Raw genomic sequence first — 25,162 nt, 5'->3', positions numbered from 1 at the left:
CCTCTCCCCTGGCTTAGGAACCCTGTCGGGAGTCCGCTCCTCCGGCCCCTGTGCGCCCCTCTGAGCCGGGAGGAGCGGAGCCACCGGGGCTGTGCATCCGCAGGGGAAACTTGGGAGGCGGTGTGGCTGGTGGCGGCGCCCCGGTCCCTGGGCTCAGCCGCCGATTGGCCGCCTTGGCAGCCTCCCGCCCCGCCCGCATTTCTCCCCGCCTCCTTCCCTGCTGGGCGGAGTTGCGGGGGTGGGTGGTTGGGGGGTGGAGTCGCCGGCTGGGGTGCACGGAGCCAGACCCCACCTTTCCCGAACTCCTCCGTAATGAAGTCAAGTCTTCATGAATTAACATCAGGCAAGGGAGGGGCTCGTGTACGGAATGTACCCAGTGATGGGACGTGGACCCCACCCAGAGATCTCCACTGCCTCTCTGGCCACATGTCCCCTGCCTGGCCATCTCTCTCACAGGCAGGCTCGCTTCCACACTATTTAGAGTCAGGTTCCTGGTCACCATCTACATCCAGTGCCCACATCCGCCCAGGATGAGTGTTAGAGTTCTGCATGGAGAATCTCTCCACTTAGATAAAAATACACGACTGCACCATGGCCGGGTGGCTCAGTTGGTTGGAGCATCGTCTCATACACCAAAAGGTTGCGGGTTCCATTCCCTGTGAGGGCACATACCTAGGTTTCGGATTTGATCCCCTGCCGGGCACATATGGGAGACAGCCCATCACATCAGTGTTTCTATTTCTCCCTCTCTCTCTCAAGTCAATAAAAACATATCCTCCGGTGAGGATTGGGGGGGGGGGGAATTGCACATTACATGGTGGTCCAGAGAGCTCCGAGGCACTACTGCAGTCACATGGCGCGCTTAGTTATTAAGGTGTAGCCTTTGTGAAATGTCAAGTGTTGAGTTTTGCCCCCTGAGGGGCATGCACCTTCTACAGACATCCTGAGGATCTGTTTACTCATTTTAAAAGTGCCATGATTCTTAGTGCTTCTGTACTTCCTGGTGTTGGCATAACTGAGACTATTCTGACCCAAGTGAGCAAAAAACATTTACAGAATCATAGTGGGAAGATGGAGGCATTTCAAAGGAGCTCAGTGTTTAGAAGACCCATAAGGAGGGACATGTACTTGAGGATGGATGAAAAGGTGACAGGAAGTCCAAGAGGCAGATTAAACTCGGAGTTCCTGAAATCCAAAAGAGAACTAAAAAGGATAATTTTTGCTCTGTTTCATCAGGATAATGAGCAAGAATAATGAGCACCCTTTTGCAGAAGGTGGTGTAAGGTTAATGGAAGCTCTAAAGCAATTCTCATCACAAGGGAAAGGTGTTCAAAGTGGAAAAGTCAGAACATCTCAAAAGATTTTCTTCAGTCTTTTTCATCACAGAAACTACTCCACCTATGAAATCACCAGCTCAAACATCCACGTTCTGTCCACAATTCTGTCTCCTTTCAGTCACTTGCTCAAATTTTCTCTACTCTCCAACCTCATTGACCAGTACCCCCATTTTCTTCTCATTTTCATATTCAGCAAAAGGACCCCAGACCATTATTTTAATAATATTTCTGCCAATGACCTAAACTTCATGTTCCTCTGTCTTTTAATTACTTATTTAGCAAAATCTCCCAAACCCTGCGTTTTGCTCTCTGTGCCTGCAGACACTGTTTTAAAAAGTTTCCCTACAGGATAGATTGCATCAAGATAAAGTCATAATCATCAATCTCAAATGGTCCCTGAGATCCTGTACTTTCCAAGTCAATTTCCAGGCTCAAGGCTATTTCAAACCTTCTAGAAGGAGACGTCTACACTACTAGTATTTAGATCTTTGATCCCTCTCTTTGCCGTCCACGACTCTTTCCCATCTCAACAGATGACCTTACCTCCTACTTCAAGAGAAAATGAAACTGTTTTAGATAATATCTCACTTTTCCGATACCAGACCTATATATCCACTTACATCTGTACCCATCTTTTCCTTTGTGGCAAGAATATATTTTCCAATGTAAAGTCTATACCTTTGTTCCTTCCCCATTTTTTACATCCACTCTACGGACTTCCTTTAAGCCAATGGTGGTCTGTGTTGCCCTGAGTGGAGGGATGTGGCTGGGCAGAGTGCAAAAGGTCACTGGTGTTTTATTCGCAAAGTCGAAACCCCAGTAGTGTGTCGTAGGTTTTTAAAATAACCACGAAGTTTTATCCTCCTCTCTTCATGCCCTTTGGCAATACCTACCCACACTGACCCTGGGATGGCCTTGTGACTTGTATTGATCAAAGGGATAGTAGCAAATGTGTCACAAGCGGAAGCTTGAAAAAAAGCTTCCACTGTGGGGACTGCCTCCTTACTGCTCTTGGGAACCCTTAAGTTGCTGTGTGAGGAAGCCTGGGCTAGCCACATAGATCAGAGAATAAGCCTTTCCAGCGGATGCTTCCCAGACCAACCGGCCTCCCAAGCACCAGACAGGTGAGAAAGGATATCCTAGACTAGTACATCTCAAACTTTAATCTATATATATATAAAAGCCTAAGTGACCGAACGACTGAACAACCAGTTGACCCCAGTCGCTATGATGCACACTGACCACCAGGGGGCAGGCGTTCAACGCAGGCGCTGCCAAGCAACAGCAACTTTGCAGAGTACTCTCTCACACTCCAGGACCCATCAGGGGATGTCGGACTGCTGGTTTCGGCTCGATCCCCACAAGCCAGGCCAAGGGACCCTACCTGCCAGAGGGACCCCACTCACTCCGCAGACACCCTTTGAGCCCTGGCGCCACTGCAGGTGCAGCCGGACAGGGAGGGACCACAGGAGGTTGGCTCCAGGGAGTGTCCAGCCCATCTTGCCCAGTCTCGCCCCACCGGCCACCTTTTAATTAATTTCCTTTCAATGTGCACGAATCTGTGCATCAGGCCTCTAGTTAATTATATGTTATGCTCAGTTTTTCACATCCTTAAGAGGTTGACTTTCTAACATGTTAAGGACCAGACAGGTTTCCAAGCTCTGGCCAAAGGGTTTATTCTAGAAAGATTGTTAGGATATCACTGTATACCACTCTATTTCCCACAAATAAAAAAGTTGTACTGTGAGAAGTTTATTTACATTCTTTCCTCTTTAAACATAACTCCATTCCCTGTAGTTCCTTTACTACCTCTCAAGTGGCTCCTTCTTTTTTTAATTTTAATTTTATTTTTGTTAATCCTCACCTGAGGATATTTTTTCATTGGTTTTTAGAGAGAGTGGAAGGGAGGAGGAGAGACAGAGAGAAACATCAATTGGTTGCACACACGTGGGGGCCTGCAACAAAGGTATGTGCCTTTGACCAGAATCGAACCTGGGACCCTTAAGTCCAAGGGTCAATGCTCTGTCCACTGAGCCAAACCGGCTATGGCTCAAGTGGCTCCTTCTTCATCTCCTACATAGTCTCCACCTAACTGAAAATATTGGGAATCCCAAAGCTCTATCCTTAGGATCCTTTTCTCATTTTATTCAACCACCTGGGACTCAATTACCATGGCCTTTCCCAGCAAGTTTTCACTGTTCACTCAAATATCATTTCCAGATTTCTCTCTTGAACTCATTAATCTCATAATTCTACTTTTGTCCCAGCAACTGCACCTGGATGCCCTCTAGGCACCTCAAATTCATTTCATCCCAAACCAAATCCTTTATACCCCTCTATTCCTCATGAATTTCCTGTTTTGCATAATGCTATTATTACACATGAACATGCCAGAATTGGAAACCCCACAGTCATCTTTGTACATGCCTCTCCTTTTCTCAGACAGCACATCCAGCCATTCACCTTAGCCTATAGTCTACCTATCATGTGAGTGCCTCCTAAACATGGCTCCATCATTAACCCTTTTCCATGCAAAATGTCATCGTTCCTCAATCCACACTGTTTTTCCTCTCCAGCATTGTGTGATCCATCATCTTTTAATTGGTCTCTCTGATTCCCTCTTTTACTGTGTTCACACCTTTGTAAGACAGCTCTCTGAGGCCCACAAGACCAACTTCACACTCCTTAGCACACCTCATAAGGTTTTTCATAGTGCTGTCCTTACTCATTAGCATGCCTTCTAAATATTTTATAGTCTGGCCCCAACCTACAGTCTCACTTCCCACCAATTCCTTCCTCTGCCTCTTCTATCCTCCACTCCAGTTCAGTTGGTAGCACTGTGTGTTTTATGCTGTGTGTTCTAGCCAAACAGTTCCGGGTCCGGCAAAAATGTCATATAGTTTGATGCTTCTAAGTCTGAGCTCAAGTTGTTTCCTCTGCCTGAATTGCCTTTTGTCCACATCTCAGTCTGTGAAATCTCATTAGATTTGAAACTCACATAGCAAGAAATGAAGAGGTATCAGAGATGGACATTATTTAAAGAAACAGTTGCCCACTTTAGCATTCTGTCCTTGCTGTTCTATTTTTGTATATAGGCAAGCTGATGTGACTTCATGCCAAATGTGAAAACACACAATGCAGCTAAGAACTTGAAAAATTTCACTGTCAATATTGGTCATGATTTTTTATTATTCTTGGTCTTCTTTTATAAGTGTGACTTCTTGATGAATGCCATTTTGTAAATGAATTCAAGATGTAGATAGAGAAAACAAACTAGAGACAATTCTATTTTAGTCACTTAGCTTACTGGTCTGGACAATTTATCCATAGTCTATAAAATGTCACCATCTGCTGGAGGAAGAAAAAATGTACAATTCAACTTTGTTGTGTGAAGTATTATTTTTCCCAGTCAACATGATTAACTACTTAGGATTATAGAACTTTTCTTTTAGCGAGATGATTATACTAGTTTGGTCAGTGAAGAATTACCAGGTCACATAAGCAAATATTACTCCCTACTCTGCTTTGTTTGAGAATAAGCTTTTTCCAATGGGCAATTCAGATAAACTATTCTTTTAAATGGTTTAACAAGCAACTATTTCTCAGGTCCACTTGCCCTCTGTTTTCAGCTGTTTGCAGTTGATATGGAAGTATTAGGTATTAAAATTAGCTACTGTATAGGTGGAACTTCCAAAAATGGCTTAATGAGGAGCAATGGTAAAACTGACAAAATTGCAAAAAACAATCACTTCAGAACTCTGGATATTGACCAGAAGGAGAGGAAAGAGAAAGGGGCAGAAAAATGTTGGGGAGAAAATAATGGCTAAAACAACCCCAAATTTGACGAAAAATATTAATCTTGACATAAAATAAGTTTAATGAATCCCCTGTGGGATAAACACAAAGATCTCTATCCCTAAACATATATTCAAACCATTGACAGCCAAAACCAAAATACTAAAAGCCACAATAGAAAAGTGACTCATTGGGTACAAGGACATCATAGTATGTGCAAGGGAATCACAATGACTTCTCATCTGAAACAGTGGAGGCCAGAAAGCAGTGTTACAGGAGTAGGAAGCACCAAGAATATATGCAAAGTGCCAGAAGAAAACAATGTGTCAACAGCCAATTCTATATTTAGCAAAACTATTTTTCAAAAATAAAGGCAATGGGTATAGGATGTGACTAGACATTTATGCAAAGAAGATATAGAAATGTCCAATAAGCACATGAAAAGATGTTCAACACCATTATCCCTCAGGGAAATGAAAATCCAATGGTATACCACCCTGGCTGGGATGGCTAAGTTAGTTGGAGTGTCGCCCCTACATCAAAAGGTTGCAGGTTTGCCCTAGCCAGGTTGGCTCAGTGGATAGAGTGTTGGCCTGCGGACTGAAGGGTCCCGGGTTTGATTCCAGTCAAGGGCACATGCCCGGGTTGTGGGCTGGATACCCAGTGGGGGGCATGCAGGAGGCAGCCGATCAATGATTCTCTCTCATCATTGTTGTTTCTAGCTCTCTATCCCTCTCCCTCTCTGAAATCAATACAAATATATATTTTTTGAAAAGGTTGTGGGTTTGATTCCAGGTTAGGGCACATATCTGGGTCGTGGGTTCGATCCCTGGTTGGGGAGTGTATGGGAGGCAACTGATGGATGTTTCTCTCACTCTCCCTTCCTTTTTAAAATCAATAAAGACATATTTTAAAAAAATAAACAAAAAAGGAAATGAGGCCCTAACCGGTTTGGCTCAGTGGATAGCGCGTCGGCTTGCGGACTCAAGGGTCCCAGGTTCGATTCCAGTCAAGGGCATGTACGTTGGTTGCGGGCACATCCCCAGTGGGGAGGCGGCTGATCAATGTTTCGCTCACATCAATGTTTCTAGCTCTTTATTCCTCTCCCTTCCTCTCTTTAAAAAATCAATAAAATGTATTTTTTAAAAAAGGAAATGAGGAAGCAATCAAAACAGCACACTAAAAGGGAAAGCAATCAATGAAACACAAAAGAAGGCAGTAATGAAGGGATTGAGGAACACAAATTATAGAAAAATCAAATAGCAAATGACAGAAAAAGTCCTTCCTCACCAGTGATCACTTTAGACATAAATGATTTAAACTATCCAATTAAAAGACAGGCATTAGCAGGATATAGTTTTAAATATTTTTTTTATGGATTTTAGAGAGAGAGAGGAAGGGAGCCTTTGGAAAGTCCCTGTTTGTGGGTCACATTATTCATTCCATGAGGATTTTGAGCATAGCAATACCACCTTCTGTAGATACTCTTTGGACAAAGTTTCTAGCTTGCTATTGACCCTATTTGAGGGTCCTGCTTTTACTCTTTCTGAATCCTCCTCTTAAAAGTTAATAACTATCCTGAATTCTAATACCAGAGAGAAGGAGAATTCCATAGATTAGATGGCATGTTTGTGACCATGGAAAAACAAACAAACAAAAGGGGCAATTTGAGACTCCAGGAGAATAAAAAGCTAAGCAAAACAGTAAATAATTATTGGAAATAATTTGCTTTGTTATGAATTTCCTCATTTTATAAATTTTCTTGTTCATATTATTCAGTTATTTTAAAGACCATGACTATTTTTTAAAATATATTTTTATGTTTTAAATTTTTTTAAATTGATTTCAGAGAGGGAGAGGGAGAGAGGGATAGAAACATCAATGATGAGAGAGAATCATTGATCAGTTGCCCCATGCATGTCCCCTACTGGGGATTGAGCTTGCAAACCTGGGCATGTGCCCTGACACTGGACAGGCCTAAAGGCCATGACTTTTAACTTCTATGCCTGAATTAGCTGTGGGTCTGCTTCTCTTGTCTACTTTTACCTTAGTTTTGATTCTGTGCATGAGAAATTGTAGGTGCTCTAGATGACTTGTAGTTTCTGACAGGCAATTATAGTAGGAGCTAATTCATGGTAGGGTATCAATATTTTAAAGATTTATTCACACTAATTCCTAGGTAAAGTTCTTCAGAAGATCCAATTGAATCTCAGAGGGAATGTGGGGGTGGGTGGAAAGAGATCAACCAAAGAACTTATATGTATACTAGTGGCCTGGTGCATGAAATTTGTGTACGGGGGGGGGGGATTCCCTCAGCCCAGCCTGCACCCTCTGCAATCGAGGACCCCTTGGGGGATGTCCTGTGGGATCGGGCCTAAACCGGCAGTCGGACATCCCTCTCACAATCTGGGACTGCTGGCTCTTAATTGCTGACCTGCCTGCCTGCCTGATTGCCCCTAACCCCTCTGCCTGCCACCTGATCACCCCTAACTGCCCTCTCCTGCCAGCCTGATCTTGCCCCCAACTGCCCTCCCCTGCCAGCCTTGTCTTGCCCCATCTGCCCTCCCCTGCTGGCCTGGTTGCCCCCAACTGCCTCCCCTGTCGGCCTGACCTCGCACCCAACTGCCCTCCCCTACTAGCCAATTTGGTTCTGGTCGGTTTCTATGCACAGTCAGTGTCTCTGGGCCTATCTCCGGGCCTGGTCAGAGAGGCGGGGCTGATCAGCAGCCCCCCTGTGGAGGCCTGGAGAGAAACAGAGGCGTGGCTGCTAGCAAAGCCCGGAGAGAAAGAGAGAGGCAACGGCTGGTCAACAGCTGCCGCAGAGGCTGCAGAGCAGACCCTGCCTCTCTCTCCGGGCCTAATCTGCAGCCTCCTCAGCAGTCAGTGCTGGGTCGCTGCACCCTCAGCGGCAGCAGTCAGTGCTGGGTCGCCACAGCAACCCAGCACTGACTAGCAGAACTGACTTCTGGTGTTTGGTCGAGCCTTCGGTCGGTTGTTATGGACCCTGGGTTTTTATATATTGGGATATGCATAACCATGGACACGGAATAGTGTGGTGAAGGTCTGGGGCAGGGGGTAGGGGGCAGGCTAGAAGGGGTCAATGGGGTAAAAAGGGAGACATATGTAATTCTTTCAAATATATATATTTAAAAGAAGATCCACTTGAAAGTCCGTGGTTTTTACCAGGGCCTATCATCACTGGTGGGATCTGAACTTTCAGTTTGATCTCCTTGGCACATAATTCTGCGGAAAGCTCTTAGTATCTCAGGAACTTGGCTACTGTGCATTATTGCTGTGATGGTAGATACACTAAAAATTAAAAATCTTTCATTGCCTCATAAAATATTTAATAATAAAAGTGTAATATGCTAATTAGACCGGATGTCCTTCCAGGCGACCTTCTGGACAAAGCCAGGGCTGTGAGGGAAGCCCAGGTACTGGGAGCCTGCCAACGGCCGGAGGAAAGCCCAGGTCCTAGATGCCATAGGGAAGCGGTGCCAGAAGTCCGGGGGAAGGAAGATGTACTCTTGAATGAATTTCATGCATCGGGCCTCTAGTGTAACCATAAAATGATTAACCTTTCTTAAAAGACAAAATATTATGTTGTAAGCACTGTTCCTAAGCAAGTTCTGTCAAAGCTTACTATTTGTCTTTTCTGTGTTTGCAATTCTGCACTGAATATACTGATAAATATGTGGAAGATCTTCTGTTTGATCTTCTCTCATGAATCATGCTGACTCATCCTTTCTCACTCTATTTAAGAAATACACTGGAAGTTTGCCTTAGCTAGGATTAATATTTTACGCTTTATTGTAGTTTTCCACAGCATACTCTGATATGCAATGGCATTTAAATTCTCTCCAAAGGCTTTCCAACACCAAGACACAGTTTTGCCACTTTTGAATTCTTTGATATACAATTTGCCATGCATGCATAAGAATTTTGGGTGAAATATTGATCACATTTATTATATGCTTCTGCAATATTACTTTTTATTAAGTTAAATGAACATTAAATACTATATGAAGAATTTCTGACCTTTAAGAGTTACTCCCGAGGATGAATTGATATACAATGAAGTATAACTGCTAGTGATGTTACACCACTCTTAAGTATATTAAGAGGTTTTATCTCCTGAATGACTTCTCTGATGTTTAATGAGAGTTGACTTCCCACTGAAGGCTTTGCCACATTCTTTGCATTCATAGGGTTTCTCTCCTGTATGAGTTCTATGATGTACAATGAGAGTTGATTTCACACGGAAAGCCTTCCCACATTCGCCACACTCATATGGTTTTTCCCCTGTATGAATTCTGTGATGTTTAATGAGAGTTGACTTCCTACTAAAGGCTTTCCCACAGTCACTGCATTCATAGGGTCTCTCTCCTGTATGAATTCTCTGGTGTTTAATCAGTGATGACTTCTCACTGAAGGCTTTCCCACATTCATTGCATTTATAGGGTTTTTCTCCTGTATAAGTTCTTTGATGTACAATAAGGGTCGATTTCTCACCAAAGGCTTTCCCACATCTTCCGCATTCATGAGGTCTCTCTCCTGTATGAGTTCTATGATGTACAGAGAGGTGTGATTTTCCACTGAAAGTCTTCCCACATATGCTACATTCATAGGGTTTTTCTCCTGTGTGAATTCTCTGATGAACAGAGAGGTCTGACTTTCCCTTGAAGCTTTTTCCACATTTGTTGCACTCAAAAGTTTTCTCTTTTGTATGCATTCTCTGATGTTTAATGGGGATGGGTTTCTTATAAAAGGTTTTCCTGTGTTTATTGCATTCAGGTTTCTCACCCGTCTGAGTCCTCTGATGCATAAGGATTGACTTACCACGTTTGATACCTTCATAAAATGCTTGTCTAATGTGTGTTTTTTCATGTCTAATAAGGTGATATGAACTCTTAAAAGTTTTTGTACATTCACCACATACAAATGGTTTCTCTCCTGTATGAGTTCGCAGATGTTTGATTAGAGTTGACTTCTGGATAAAGGTTTTCCCACATTCATTGCATTCATAGGGCTTCTCCCCTGTATGAGTTCTCTGGTGTGGAATGAGGGTTGACTTCTGGCTGAAGGCTTTTGCACATTCACAGCATTCATAAGGTTTCTCTCCAGTGTGAGTTCTCTGATGTACAGCAAGGTTTCCTTTCTGGATAAATGCTTTTCCACAGTCAGGACATTCATAGGGTTTCTCCCCAGTTTGAATTTTCTGACTTTTAAGGGCTCGCTTATGGTGGAAGGCTTTTCCATGGTGTTTAGGTTCAAAGATTTTCTCTCCAGGTTGAGCTTTATCAAGATTAGAATGGAAGCATAATTTCCAATATGCCTGATATTCATCATCTTTCTTTTTTTCCATAGCTTCTATTTTGACTAAGAAAGTTCAAATTATGTTTTGAACATCTTTCCCATGAATAATGTTTAAGGAGTCTTTTTCTTATAGAAACAAAGTCTGTGCTGGGATAAATAATTTTTCCGCATGTTCTTACTTCTTGGTCACTCGCATCCTTCAGAGTTTCCTGGTGTATAAATGTAGCTTGCCACAGAGATTTATCTTGGCTTTTCTTGTGGTTATCTTTCTGATCATCAACTTTCCAGAATTCTAGGGAAAAAAATGCAATAAATCATCAAACTTGTAAATGCTCCTACTATAATGTTCTAGGATAAAATTAATTAATAAACATCCCACTGAGAATTCCTATCAATAGATTTGAGCTGATGTGGATGGACCCTCCCTATGCTCCTCCACCACTACCAAATGAAAAGGCAAAGAAATGCTGGCCCTTATTTAACAAAAATAATTTAAAACACAGTCAAGCTCAAAATCAAGAAAATAAACTTAATACATGTGAAAAGTGAAGTGGGAATTTAAAGTGGTGGGATGAACAGAAATTGAAGTTTGAGGATTTGCAGGGGACTCCAGACCATAGGGCACAAATGTTCAGGAATGTAATTTGTGCTTAAAGCTGGAATCACAAGGTGTTTCCATGCTTGTTTAACAGGAACTAGAACGACTCCCCAGTGGTCAAGGAAATTGAAGATAAGGACATTATCTATATAATAAAAGCCTAAGCGACACTTATGGCGGAACGACCAGAACCGGTCGCTATGATGTGCACTGACCACCAGGGAGCAAACACAGGAGCTGTCCTCTGGTGATCAGTGCACTCCTACAGGGGGAGCACTGCTCAGCCAGAAGTCAGGCTCACGGCTGGCAAGCATAGTGGTGGTGGCGGTAAGGAGCAGCGAGCAGGAGGGTGGTAAAGACTGAGGGGTCCTGGACTGCAAGAGGGTGCAGACTGGGCTGAGGGACCCCCTCCAGTGCATGAATTTCGTGCATTGGGCCTCTATTGTGTAAGAAACAAAAAACCTAGTTCTGTAACCCAATTCAAGTGATTATCAGTGTAGTACAGCAACAACAATCTGAAAAATTAACCTGAAAATTGGTCCTGTTATTAGTAGGTTCTTAGCAATGGCAAACTTTCTAAAACTTTCCAACAATGTACATACCCTATATTGTTATGTTTTTATAGTTTAGGGCTCACAGCCCATCTATGGAAAACCAATTCTCACTGAAGAGCTCACAGTAAGCAATTAAAAACCTCACAAGGAAATGAATCATTGTGAGAGAGAATTAGCAGATACATTTAAAGATACTCCCACATTCCTAGAAATATATCTAGTAGAAACATATGGACTTTAAAATACATACATTTTAAGTATACAAAAAAATCAGGTAAGAATTGGACTATGGGTTGAAAAATAGGAAATTTTTGGGAATCCTATATAATAAAAGGGTAATATGCAGATTGACCCTAACAGCAGAATGACTGGGAATGACTGGTCACTATGACACACACTGACCACCAGGGGGCAGATGCTCAATGCAGGAGCTGCCCCCTGGTGGTCAGTGCGCTCCCACAGGAGGAGCTCTGCTCAGCCACAAGCCAGGCTGACGGCTACCAGCACAGTGGTGGTGGCAGGAGCCTCTCCCGCCTCCTCAGCAGCGCTAACGATGTCCGACTGCAGCTTAGGCCTGCTCCCCGCTGGCAAGTGGACATCCCCCGAGGGCTCCCGGGCTGCCAAAGGGATGTCTGACTGCCAGCTTTGGCGTGATCCCCCTGGGGAGTGGGCCTAAGCCAGCAGGTGGACATTCCCCACGGGGTCCCAGACTGCGAGAGGGCACAGGCTGGGCTGAGGGACCCCCCGAGTGCACAAATTTTTGTGCACCTGGCCTCTCGTATAAATATAAAAGAATATATAGGTGTTAAACTAGAGAGGTTGAACTAGTCACAGATAAAGACAGATTTAATGAATTAGATGACAGCTTGAGAAATAACACAAAAAATGTAGCATAAAGAGCTAACAACATAGAAATATGTTAAGAGAAATAGAGAAATGATAAGTTTCAACATAAGTTTAATATAACATCCAAATGGAAGAATAGAGAAAATGGAGAGAGGCAATATACCAAGACATAGGTTAACAAAGAAGCCTTGAGAGTGCTATACTTAGGAAGACCTCCTTGGGAGGCTGGCCCTTGGCTGACATTTGGGAATTTGGAGCTCAGGAATGTCCCCACCATTCCCTAAGAGATAAGGCTGCTCATACAAACCCTGTGATTTATGCGGAACATTTCTTTTCCTTCTGGGAGTCTGGCATTTTGGTATGTGCTAAGCCAAGTTTGTGTATCTGACCAGCCTCAAACAAAATCTGAGGGTGGTGAGCCTCTAATAGTCTTCCCTGGGCATAAACACCACACAGGTTGCTGAATTTCACTACTAGGAGAAGTGTGCCCTGTGTGACCTTTCATGGGAGAGAGAAAGCATAAGGGATACTATACATGAATTCCTCCAGAATCTATGACTGTTTTCCCCCTTATGATCTAATTATATATGCTCACTTCATCATTGTAATAAATCTTAGCTGTAAGTACAACTATATGCTGATTCCCATGCATCTTTCTCAAGAATATATGAATCTGGTAGTGATCTTGAGACCCCCTATCTAGGTTTAAAAAAAAGCAAAAATATTAAAGAATATTTTCAAAGTCCTGAGAGAAACTACATTTTATAACTCTATTCCTAGATAATTTATTTCAAAGAAAGATGACAAATATAGACATTTTTGGACAAGAAAAGACAGAGAATTTGCCACAGCATGGCTAAGAATAATGCTTGGTACTTGAAATATTCAGGAGGAAGACGGCCAAAGGGGAAAAAGGCGGTAAGGAAAATACAGCAAAAGCAGAAAAAAAGAGGTAAAGAAAAAGCAGGTTATATAGAAAATACAAACAAGTAAGAAATACAAATATAAGTAATAACATAATAAATAAATATTAACTAAAAGCTGACCATATTAAATGGTATTTTTAAACATCAGCTCTTTGCTTTCAAAAGACAATTAGAACAAAATGAGAGAGAAATGTTGAAAATAACATTATAGTAAAACAATGCTTAATATTATACAAAACAGAATGAACTTAATGCCAAAAGCAAATAAGGTCAGAATATGAGCATATTATAAAGAAATTTCATTTACATAGATGCAAAACTCTTAAGCACACAAGGCAAACTGAACTTATTTATGAGAGAAAAGACATAATACACCTAGTGATATTGAAAATGTACATACCCTACCAGGTATTCCACTTGTAGTTACACCATAGACAAATTCTGCAAATGTGAGTCGGGATACATGTACAAGAAGGGCAACAAAAGTATTAGAAACAACCAAATGCTCACCAATAGAGGTATGGATTAATGAACTGTGATACTCAGACATTGGCATGCTATACAAGAGTTAAAATGAATGAACTAGTAAATATAACATATCAGCATAGGTAAAGCTCAAAGTGCAACACTGAATACAGAAAGCAAGTTATAGAAAGACGCCTATTGTTTGAGAACACTAATCTGGTAAATTTACAAAAAGAATGTTATATTAATGACAGATATGTAGTAAAAGTATAAAAACAAGGATTAGAAGGATACTCACCATATTCGTGATATTGTTTGTCCAGGGAGGGAATGAGGGGAGCAGGACTCAAGAGGGGAAAATGGGGAAAGATTTCCCTTTAAATGAAGTTCATAGTTTTCACTACTATATGAAACTAGACTTTTTAAAAACTAAAATGAGATTACCACTGACCCTCAAAAATAAAAGGGATAATAAGGGAATATTATGAACAACTATATGCCAATAAATTTGACAATTTAGGTGAAATGAACTAATTCCTTGAAAGGTACAAATTACCAAATTAATTCAAGAATAATCTGAATAACCCAATATCTATTAAAGAAATTGAAATTGTAATTTAATACCTTCCCACAAAGTAAACTCCAATCCCAGATGCCTTCACTAGAGAATTCTATCAAACATTTAAGTAAAAACTAGTACCAATTTTACACAAATTCTTCCAAAGAACTGAAGAGATGCAGGAATACTTCCAACTCATCTATGACTTCATTATCTTGATTGTGGTGATAGATTCATGGGTGTGTACATGTCAAAACTTATCAAATTATACACTTTAAATATGTGCAATTTCTTGTATGTCAATTATACAATAAAGGTGTTAAAATAGCTAGATCAGTTCTTAAAGACTGTCATAGCATTCGCAATGCTTATATTAGAAAAATAAGCTATCAAATTAATGATCTAAGCTTCTACCTTATGAAACTAGGAAAAGAGAAAATTAAATTCAAACTAGCAAAAGGACAGAGATAAAGATAAAACCTAGAATTAATGAATTTGAGGTTTCTACGTCTGGCTACAATGAAGTATGTCTATTGATTATTTCAACTAAAAACTTTGGACAAAGTATGTAAAGCAACTACTTGAGGATTCTAACAAGTAAACAAAAGCGGAGAAACTTGAAGGTGAACCAGAAAGTGGAAAAGCAGGCTGTACATCACTCAGTTTTTTTTCACAAAACTTTGTCCCAATGGCATATGAATCTCCATAAGACATGAGCTCATCCAAGAGCTGTGCATGCAAGGAAAGCAAAGCTTCATAGGAAAGCTTTAAGAACTGAACTAAACTAAGATTTAAACCACAGCTCAAGTCTGAGACCAACACCTGAGTAACACGTGTGAGAGACAGACCTAAAGCAGGACAGTGAAGACTTTGAAAATTGTACAAAGACTTAAACCATCACTCAAGTCTTACATTAACTCTTGAAAGGTGCATACACAACACAGGTCCAAAGGAGCACAGCGAAGGCTTTGAAAACTGAACTGACTGTAACCAACACCCTCAGATGGTGAGATGAAACTAGTGGTCTGAATCTAACCAGGTTAATTACATGATAAATGAATATTAAAACAACAATAATCACCAGTATCTACGATGGAATCCAAAATTATCCAACATAAAGAACCAGCAAATTAAAGAAACTAAAAATAAAAAAAAATTAAAAGTTGTGAAGGAGCTGGGGAGCAGAAGGCCAATGTGTAATTGAGCTAAATCCTTATATTTCACAGAAGGGTGGCAAAACTAAACACTCCCAAGAATTAAAAACAGAAACCCTGAAAAGAGGCTGCACTTGGAAGTGTGACTAGAAACACACTAGGATTACTCTGAATAACATAGTGTTCAGAACTCCTACATAACATGAGCCTCCACTACTTTTAATATCTTACTAAAGGCCCAGGACACAAAATTCGTGCAGGGGTAGGGTCCCTAAGCCTGGCCGGTGATCAGGACTGATCTGTGGGGCAACCGGCAGGGCGGTCTGGGGGGCCCCTACTGGCACCCACCTTGGCTGGCCTGGCGCCACCCACTCGCCGGCCCTGCCCCCCGCTGCTGCCACAGGTCGCCTCCCTCTGTGGGGCGATGCAGAGCAATCTGGGGAGGGGGAGGCGCTGGCACCTGCCTTGGCTGGCCTGGGGCCTGCAGGCTGGGGGCAGCTCCTACGTTGAGCGTCTGCCCTCTGGTGGTCAGTGCGCATCATAGCGACCGGTCGTTCCACCAGTTGTTCTGCTGTTTGGTCGATTTGCATATTAGGCTTTTGTTATATAGGAAGGAAGGATACTTTTAAAAACTATTTTCATTGATTTTAGAGAGAAACATTGATCCATGTCCTCGCATATGCCCCTGGACCTGGAATCGCACCCAAAACTTGGGTATGTGCCCAGGAATAGAACCGGTGACCTTTTGGTGCACAGGATGATGCTTAACCAACTGAGCTACACCAGCCAGGGCAATATTGTATGCTTTTTATATAAGGGAATCAGAACTCCAAGACTGGACTGTGCCTCTAGTTTGCTTTTCCTCCTTCCAGGATACGACTGAAATAAGAATGAATTCACACTCATTATAATCCCTGGAAACATTGGAAGTAGGAAAAGGCATGCCATTAGTAGACTGGAACTCCCAGTGAATCTCTACAAGGCAGTAGATATGGGAATGACTGAGCAATGAAGAGGAAATTGTAGCCCAAAATGTCCCTGGGAGAAGCTACAGAGTGGTGGGTGTACGCCTGCACAGGAAGGTTCTGAGGGAGAGGATGCCTCTGCCCAGTAGGCATGGGCTCTGGGAAAGGCACCCAGGAGTCACTTGAGATCAGTCGGGTCAGTATCTGACTATGGCTGTAGCTCTGACACTAATTTTCACAGCAAATTCAGATTCAGTCAATTTGAGGTGCATTTCTACTTAGAGCCCAGGCCTTGACCATGTTGCTAGTCCATGAACCACACTGAATAGTAGCAGCATTCTAGACCAATGATGGCGAACCTATGACATGCGTGTCAGAGGTGACACGCGAACTCATTTTTTGGTTGATTTTTCTTTGTTAAATGGCATTTACATATATAAAATAAGTATCAAAAATATAAACCTTTGTTTTACTATGGTTGCAAATATCAAAAAATTTCTATATGTGACACGGCACCAGAGTTAAGTTAGGGTTTTTCAAAATGCTGACATGCCGAGCTCAAAAGGTTTGCCATCACTGTTCTAGACAGACTTATTTGGAATAGGCACACTGAGTGGCCACTGTGAGTGGGGGAGAAAGAGGAAAACTAACATCTGAAGAGTGTTTGAATTCCCATTAGGGGTGCAGAGCAAAAACAAACAGATAAGGGGAAAAAAGCAGCTCTGTCCAGGACTGAGGTATGGATCACTGAAGCTTGCCACCATAAAGTAATGTTCTCTCCAGTTTTTATTTTATTTTTTTGAATAAACAGATAATACAAAAGACAAAAGAGTTGAGTGGGAAGGAAGTACTGATAAGAGGAGGAATAGGAAAACCAGCAGTCACAAGTCAGTTTTGGAAGAGTCTGAGAGGAAATAAGAAGAGAAAACAGAGACCTGTGTGAATGTTGACACTGTTCACTCACACCGTGAGGGCAGGAAAAGACAAGTGGGTACCTAGTCTGGTAGAGTTGAAGGTCATTAGCAAAGCTTTTTTGTCCACACTGATTCTATTAAGCCAGGTAGGATCATTTCCCTGAGGTTGAAGACAAGACTCCAAGTTTCAGACTCAAAGGGCCCACCATATAGCAAATAAAGAGGAAACATCACACCTGCATCTACTTCTATTCTGATGAAAATATAAATGCTCAAGAGGGAGAAAGCCCTGAAGGTTCCAGAAAAGATGGAGAAGAAAAGGCTTAGCACTTCTCACTAGGCAACCAGTGTATGGGGGGCATCCTGTGGATATCACAGCAACTCATTTCAACCTGAGTCCTGTCCTTCAGGCTAGGGCTCTGAGAAGAGCTCAAGGGCATGCCCAAGGCCAAGCTCTCACTGCTCTACTGTGTTCTCCTGGCCCTGTCCTGACTGGCTGGCACGTGCTCACCTGGACAGCTCTGTATTATGGGTTCTCCATCTTCCCTCCTGGCCTCTTCTCCTTGTCCGAACCTGAAGATCACATCTGGTGTATCCACCAGGTATCCTGTGGAGGTGAAATGACCCAGGACTGTATTATTAATGCTGGAGGCAGTCTAGAACCGAGGCCCATCCTTGCAGGGTGAAGATGGTCTGGCCTCAGTGACCGTCCCATGAGCACAGCTATTTTCCCCTCATGCAGAACATGCACATAGAAAGCAAGAGCATAAACATACTGTGCCGGGTGCAAACAGGATTATGAATTCTTGACAGTGAGCCTTAGGCCTGAACTCATTCAGGGCTTCAGACACCCCTGAGCATGCAACAGCCGAGAGAGGGAGACATGAGTAGGGGTATTCTAGCCACACCATGGAGCAGTCCCTCACCCACAGAGACCAGGTGGCCGTAGTTCTCCAGCATGACATCCCTGTAGAGGTTCTTCTGAGAAAAGTCCAGTTGCTGCCACTCCTCCAAGGTGAAGTCCACAAACACATCTCTGAAGGTCAATGATTCCTACAACAGCACATTTTTCTCTAGCCCAGAGTGATGCGCTCGGGGGACTGGATATATATGACTTGTATCAACTGCCTACTCTGTGCCTATCCTAAGTATTTCGATCCTTGCTCCCACCCAGAACCCTGACAGATGAAGACAGTGAGGCACACACAGTGAAAAGTTACTCACCCCAGGTCATGTACCTAGGAATTAGGGATTAAAACCCAAGTGGTCTGGTTTCCACACCCACATTTTTTTTGGTTAATCCTCAGCAGAGGATATTTTTTCCATTGCTTTTCAGAGAGAGTGGAAGGGAGGAAGGGAGAGAGAGAGAGAGAGAGAGAGAGAGAGAGAGAGAGAGGTGAGAGACACATCGGTTGGTTGCCTCCCACCTGCACCCCAACCCAGGGCCGGGAGTGAACCTGCAACCCAGGTGCCTGTCCTTGACTGGGAATCGAACCTGCCACCCTTTGGTGCACAGGCTGATGCTCTAACCACTGAGCACACTTGCCAGGTCTCCACACCTACATTTTAACACAGCACACTGCATTGCCTTCCTCTATATAATTGTCCTTATGCTGTTCACTGTCCACAATTTGACATAGTATAGGATATATAAAGTGTTTATGTAACAAAGTTATTTTAAACTTTATGAAAAAACAGATCTTACCCTGGAAATTCATTCTTTCAACCCATATTTATTGAATAGTGACCAAGCAGTTAAGTTCCAAGGATGTAAAGATTAATAAAAACGAACCCCTCCTGAGCGGAAGGAGCTTCAGCATAGCAGAGGTAAAAGAACAACACTTAGAAACTCATATATGAGAGAGAGGGAGGGATAGAGGGAAGGAGGGAGGGAGGGAGGGAAAGTGACAGAGAAGGAGGGTTGTCAGCCCTCAGAGGACAGTGACAGAGAAGTCTATGAACAGAGGAGAGGAAGATGTAAATTCTCCTTGGGGCTGACACAGAAGACTTCACAGAGACTACAGAACTAGAACGGTTCTAAATGCAGCTACTCAATCATGACTGTGAACTAAGAGAAAATATATATTTGGTATCTGCTCCCTGGTTCCTGGCACTAGGAACGCCTTTTGTTCTAAAGAGGTGACTCTTGATTGACTCCTGAATGGGGGGCTGGTCACTAGAAAGACCAAGCCATGATTAGAAGCTTGGAATTTTCAGCCCCAACCACCATCCTCCAGAGAAAGGACCAGGGCTGGAAATGGAGTTCATAACTGAGTGTATGTATGAGGGGAGGCCTTGAAGAAATTCCTATAGTAAGGGATTCAGGGAGCTTCCAGGTGGGTGGACATACCCACATACAGGGAGGGTGACGCCCCCCCAACTCCATGAGGACAGAAGCTTCTGCACTCAGAACCCTCCCAGGCCTCACCCTATGTAGCTCTTCTTCTGGAAGCTCATGTGTATCCTTTCTCATAGCCTATGTTTCCCTGAGTTCTGTGAGGTACTCTAGCAAATTAACCAAGATGGGGAGTCACTGGAACCTCTGGGATCTATGGCTGCTTGGTCAGAAACACAGGTGTGGTGGGCAGTTTTGTGGGACTGAGCCCTTAACTTGTGGGATCTGATGCTCTCTTCAGGTAGTTAGTGTTAAAAATAGATACAGAAGCAGAGCAACATCGAACAGACTGTCAAATTACAGTGGGAAGGCTGGGAAGGGTTGGGGGGGGGAGGCGTAAGAGATCAACCGAAGGACTTGTATGCATGCATATAAGCATAACCAATGGACACAGACACTAGGGGGTAGGGGAGGCCAGGGGAAGGTCAAGGGGAAAAAAGGAGACATATGTAATACTCTTTGTAATACTTTAAGCAATAAGAAATAAAATAAAGATTTATTTGTGGTCACACACACACAAAAAAACAAAATAAAAAATAAAATATATTGGAGAATGTAAAAAACAAAAATTGAGTTAGACTGTAGGATACCCAGTGACAAAGAAGTGCTTGCTATGGGGAAAAACCTCCACACATTTGGTGACCAGAAGTGGCAGAAGGGAAGTGTTCTGTGTGAATAGCGAAAGAGACACAAAAAGGAGAAATACAGGAAAGAAAGACATGGTGCGGAAGAACTGGGTTTTCCCTTATACAGAAGGGACTCAATGGGTTTTTCCTTTATAATGACCAACGGTTCTAATCTTAGCTAATCAATCATAAACACACACACACGCACGCACACACACACACACACACACACACACACACACACACACAACAAAACCCAGGAAGCCGGAGGATCTGTGTCTGGCCTGGTCAGCAGATTGAGGTAAACAAAGGAAGGTCTATGTTTGGCTTGTCACCACCAAACAAAAACTCACTTTTCTAAGTGCCCGGATTCCTGTCAGAGACCAATAACCCATTTATTTACACTCTGGATCCTATACTGTCACACCAACACTTGGTGGTCTTGAATTCAAGGAAACATTTTGCACCCACCAGGCTCCAATAGGCATTCCATGGCATCAGTTTTACTTAGCTCTGCAGAAGAAGGAGACAGGGAGCAGGAGTTCTCAGAGCAGCTCACCCTCTCCTCTCACTCCTTCCAAATGATAGCTCAGTTGCTAGGGACCATGACCTCACTAGAGAAGAGAGGGAGCCACCTGGCTTAGAAGCCCTAAACTGTCAAAATTTAAGATTCACAGCCTTTGACCTAGAATTCTCACCTCTAGAAAGTTATCTACCAGGTCAGATATGGCTACAAACTGAAATGTACATGGATATGTATTGCTATGTTGTTTATGGCATCAAAACATCCTAAATGTACATTCAGGCAGTGGGGTATCAATCAGCCACTTTGTAAATGGGGTACAACCCTGGGTGATTTTGTCTTCCAGGGAATAGTTGGCAATGCCTGTAAAAATTTTTCATTGCCATGTGGGGTGGGGGTGCTGACATCAAGAGGGTAGAGGTCAGCGATGTTGCTGAATATCTCCAATGTATACTCAAGCTCCCTACAATATAGCATTATCTGGCCTAAAATGTCAAGAGTACCAATTTGAGAAAACCCGGGGCTGGCCAAATACAGTGAAGGGAAAATGATCATGAAAAGTACCAGAATGTGCTGTAATATATGAAAAAGAAAAAAAGGAAAAAAGATTTTTATTTCAAGATAGGTACATATGCATACCTGATATCTAGAAGAATGTATAAAAATGAAGGAGATGAGGGGACAGGGGAACAGGAAGAATTCTTTTTCACCTTTTGTTAAACAACGCTTTTGTTTGAATTTTTATCATATGTACAAATTACTTTTAAAAATGCTCAATTCAATGCATTAATGCTCTATTTAGAATATGTTTTTAGAATTTTAGTATGCATATTCTTAAGTAAAAATGGTCTATGATTCACATCGTAGTATCTTCTTCAAATGTAAGGTTAAGTGGCTTCATAAAATGAATTGAATTCCTTTTCATCTTTCAAGAGCCTGGAAAAGCTGAACATAGAAATGACCTGGCCTTTAAAATTTTGTGAAAGTAGCAATTAATCTAGGATTTGGGAGGGCAAATTTGAAGTGTGAATACCTTTGATTTAAAATTCCAACTTCCAGGTGTATTCTCCATAAATATCTGTACTACTGGATATATACCTAGAAAGTTGTTTAAGAGGCACTGTTTATAAAAGAAGAAAATTAAAAACCTAAGTATCCATGAATAGAGAAAAAGTTAAATGATACATCCATACTACAAAATAGGAACTAAAATAATCTTTATGTATTAACTAGAGGCCCGGTGCATGAATTCGTGCATGGGTAGGGTCTGGCTGGCCTACCCTGATCGGGCCAATTGGGCTGGGCTGGCCGGGGGGAGGGGACACGGGAGGTTGGATGGCTGGCCCCGCCCCCTGGTCAAACTCCCTGTCAAGGGGACAATTTGCATATTAACCTTTTATTATATAGGATGAGGAACACCACCTGGAATATATAATCAGATGGGAAAAGCAAGATGGATATGGGAGCTGGATGGCATTGGTGCAAAAACATGTACGACATTACATATGTATCTGTTTTTAGTTAATTTAACTGATGTAAATGCATCCACACCATGCTATCACCAAACTGTTAACAATGGGCATCTTGTGGAAGAACTGGAGGGAGAAGAAATGGGACTGTTTTGCCTACTATTTTTCATGAATATTAAAACATTAAGCATGGATTTTCTTTCATTATTTTCAACATAAAGAAAAGGCAAAAGTGAACTGGAAGTGAAAAATGGAAGAAGCCAGATGATTCTAAGTATTTAAACAATCTTCTCTGAGAAGGAAGAGAAGAAAGATGAGGTGAATTTCTCAGAGGAATAAGGTGATAAAAGTGTCTTTTATCTTTTCTTATTCTTTTTTGGGGGAGGGCAAGGATTGGAGAAACCTGAGGTGCACGACAGGTTGAACAGAAAACAGCCAGAGCAGAGGGGATTAACAGATCTTTCAAGGTTACATTATAGATTCCCCAAAGCTGCCCGAAGCTCACTGGAAACAAAGTAGGGCGGAAATGAGGCACTCACCTGGGACATGGCCATTCTGTTCTGCTCTGGACAAAGGATGGAGATCTACAAAGGTAGAATTAGGAAGTTCAAGATCAGTGCAAACAGCCATGAGACCATAATCATCAGCCTAACAATAATCACCCTTGCACCCTGGGTAGAATAATCTGGAAACATGGCCTGGAGGGCCAGTCTATTCCCTTGAGATGTTGCTAAGCACTTGTGGATTTTGCACATGGAATTTTCCCCATTTCCTGGACAGATGTATAACGTGTTTAAAAACATCTACTCAGAAGCTATTAATAACCTGGTACCTCCTTTCTCTCAATAATTCTATTCCTGGAAATTTATCATAAAAAAGCAAATACAAAGAGTACAAAGCTGCAAGGATGTTAGTGTAGTTGTTTCCACCATTCAAAAATTTGGACTCAACTAAACCTCCAGCAAATGGAACTCCGTTAAAAAGTAAGAAATACAAATAGAAAAAAAAATACAAATAGTAATACCACATGGGCTTTAAAAATGGTGTGGAATCCTGTTTTCATTTCTTTTTTAAAAAATATACTTTCATTGATTTCAGAGAGGAAGGGAGAGGGGGAGAAAGATAGAAACATCAATGATGAGAGAGAATCATTGATTGACTGCCTCCTGCATGCTCCCTACTGGGGGTCAAGCCTACAACCCAGGCACGTGCCCTGACCGGAATCAAACTTGGGACCCCCCAGTCCATAGGCTGACATTCTATCCACTGAGCCATCCAGCTAGGGCCTGTTTTCATTTCTTAACATGTTTAAAATCAGGTTACAAAAAGCAACTGCAGTGTGATCCCATTTGTTAAGCAGTATGTGTGTACTCAGGAAGAGCAGTCTGGAAGAGCATTTTTGAAATGTTGAAAGTTACCTTTGAATGGTGATGTCACCTTTCCTCTTTTGTTTATTTGCATTTCTCAGTTTTGACAGTGAATATTAATTACTAGCCAAATAAAAATTAAAAATTATTACAAATCCCCGATTATCACACTGAGCCCTAGAGATGACAGACCTTGAGCAAAGTCTGGAGGACAGGGATGTCTTGCTGTGGTTTGGAGGAAAAGAGACAAACAAGGGTTAAGAGGGCTGGGAGGAGAGGAGCCCAGCACTGGACAGTTCCAATGGAGCTGGAAACCACTGACTTTGTCCCCTGCGCCCTCTGCCCTTCATTGGCTCACCCCACCATCCCTTCTCCCTTTCTCATGATTTTGATTTGGTCACCATGCTCTTCCTTGTTGGGCAGTTTTGCAAAGAAAGTTTCAGCCAGGAGCTTTGGTGCGGAATAACCGTTATTACAATCCCTGTGGCAGCATTGAAATAACAGGGTTTAGCACTTGTAGCCTAATAAGTCATGCTCTCAGGCCCAGTGACAGTAGCATCAACAGAAGGCAGAACTGGATGGTAGCATACCTAGCAAGGACTCTGAAGTTCCACAAATTTAAAAAAAGGGAAACGCTTCCCCAGTTTCCTAGCTGTGTGACTATGGACAGGCTTCCGAGCTTTTCTGTTCTTCCTCTCGCTCTATCAAATGAAGACAGTCGTAGTACCCACTCATAGGGCATTTACTAGGCACTCAGCGAACCCCTCAATCACTCGAACTCCGCAGTCCGCCCCGCAACACACATCGCACCCCTGCTCTGTCGCTGGACCCCGCACCCCATGACGCCCCCGGAACCTCCCGGTGAAGCGCTTCCCCAAGCCCGCCTCCCCTTACTTTGCTCGCAGGAACTGACAGCTTCGCGCAGAGAACAGGCAGCGGACTCTCACGCCCTCGGGGTCAGGGGTCAGCGGAGCACTTCCGCTCCGGCACCCAGTTACCCCGGAGCCCGTGGTCGGAGCGGCGGCGCAAGCGCAGAACCGGTGCGTCCCAGCTTCCCTGTCCCCCCACCCGCAATGACCGACATGGCGTCGTTAGGGGACAGTGGATCTGACGTGGTTCTCTGCGACCATTTTCCGCGAGGACTGGGGAGAGGTCTCTGGGCGGCAAGAGGCGAGCGGGCTATTCCGGCGGCCCCTTTCCAAAGTGTCCCTGGGGACTCTGTGTCCCTCCATCCTCCCAAAGCCACCCTATCCACTTCCTTCAGCTCCTCCGAACAAGAGCAATAGCGACGCCTGCTGTTCACAGTGCGCAGGGGCCCGGGGCTAGTCCCCCAGAGTCTGGCTGTCCTCTCAG

The 25,162-nt window shown here is 42.9% G+C and overlaps 1 protein-coding gene across 1 annotated transcript; it reads right to left on the bottom strand.

Moving 5' to 3' along the window:
* Positions 1–9,074: 9,074 nt before the first annotated feature.
* ZNF674 (zinc finger protein 674) lies at positions 9,075–24,709 on the bottom strand. The gene is given in 6 exon segments (XM_006090571.3): positions 9,075–10,494; positions 10,496–10,740; positions 17,941–18,036; positions 18,356–18,482; positions 22,982–23,026; positions 24,704–24,709. Coding segments are annotated over 5 exon segments (1,728 nt in total). The 5' UTR covers positions 22,997–23,026; positions 24,704–24,709; the 3' UTR covers positions 9,075–9,249.
* Between the last annotated feature and the right edge of the window lie 453 nt (positions 24,710–25,162).

This window comes from Myotis lucifugus, unplaced genomic scaffold (genome assembly GCF_000147115.1).
Source record: "Myotis lucifugus unplaced genomic scaffold, Myoluc2.0 scaffold_76, whole genome shotgun sequence".
Lineage (NCBI taxonomy): Eukaryota > Metazoa > Chordata > Mammalia > Chiroptera > Vespertilionidae > Myotis > Myotis lucifugus.
Note: the sequence above shows the minus strand (reverse complement) of the source record. Positions and strands in the feature narration are given on the sequence as shown.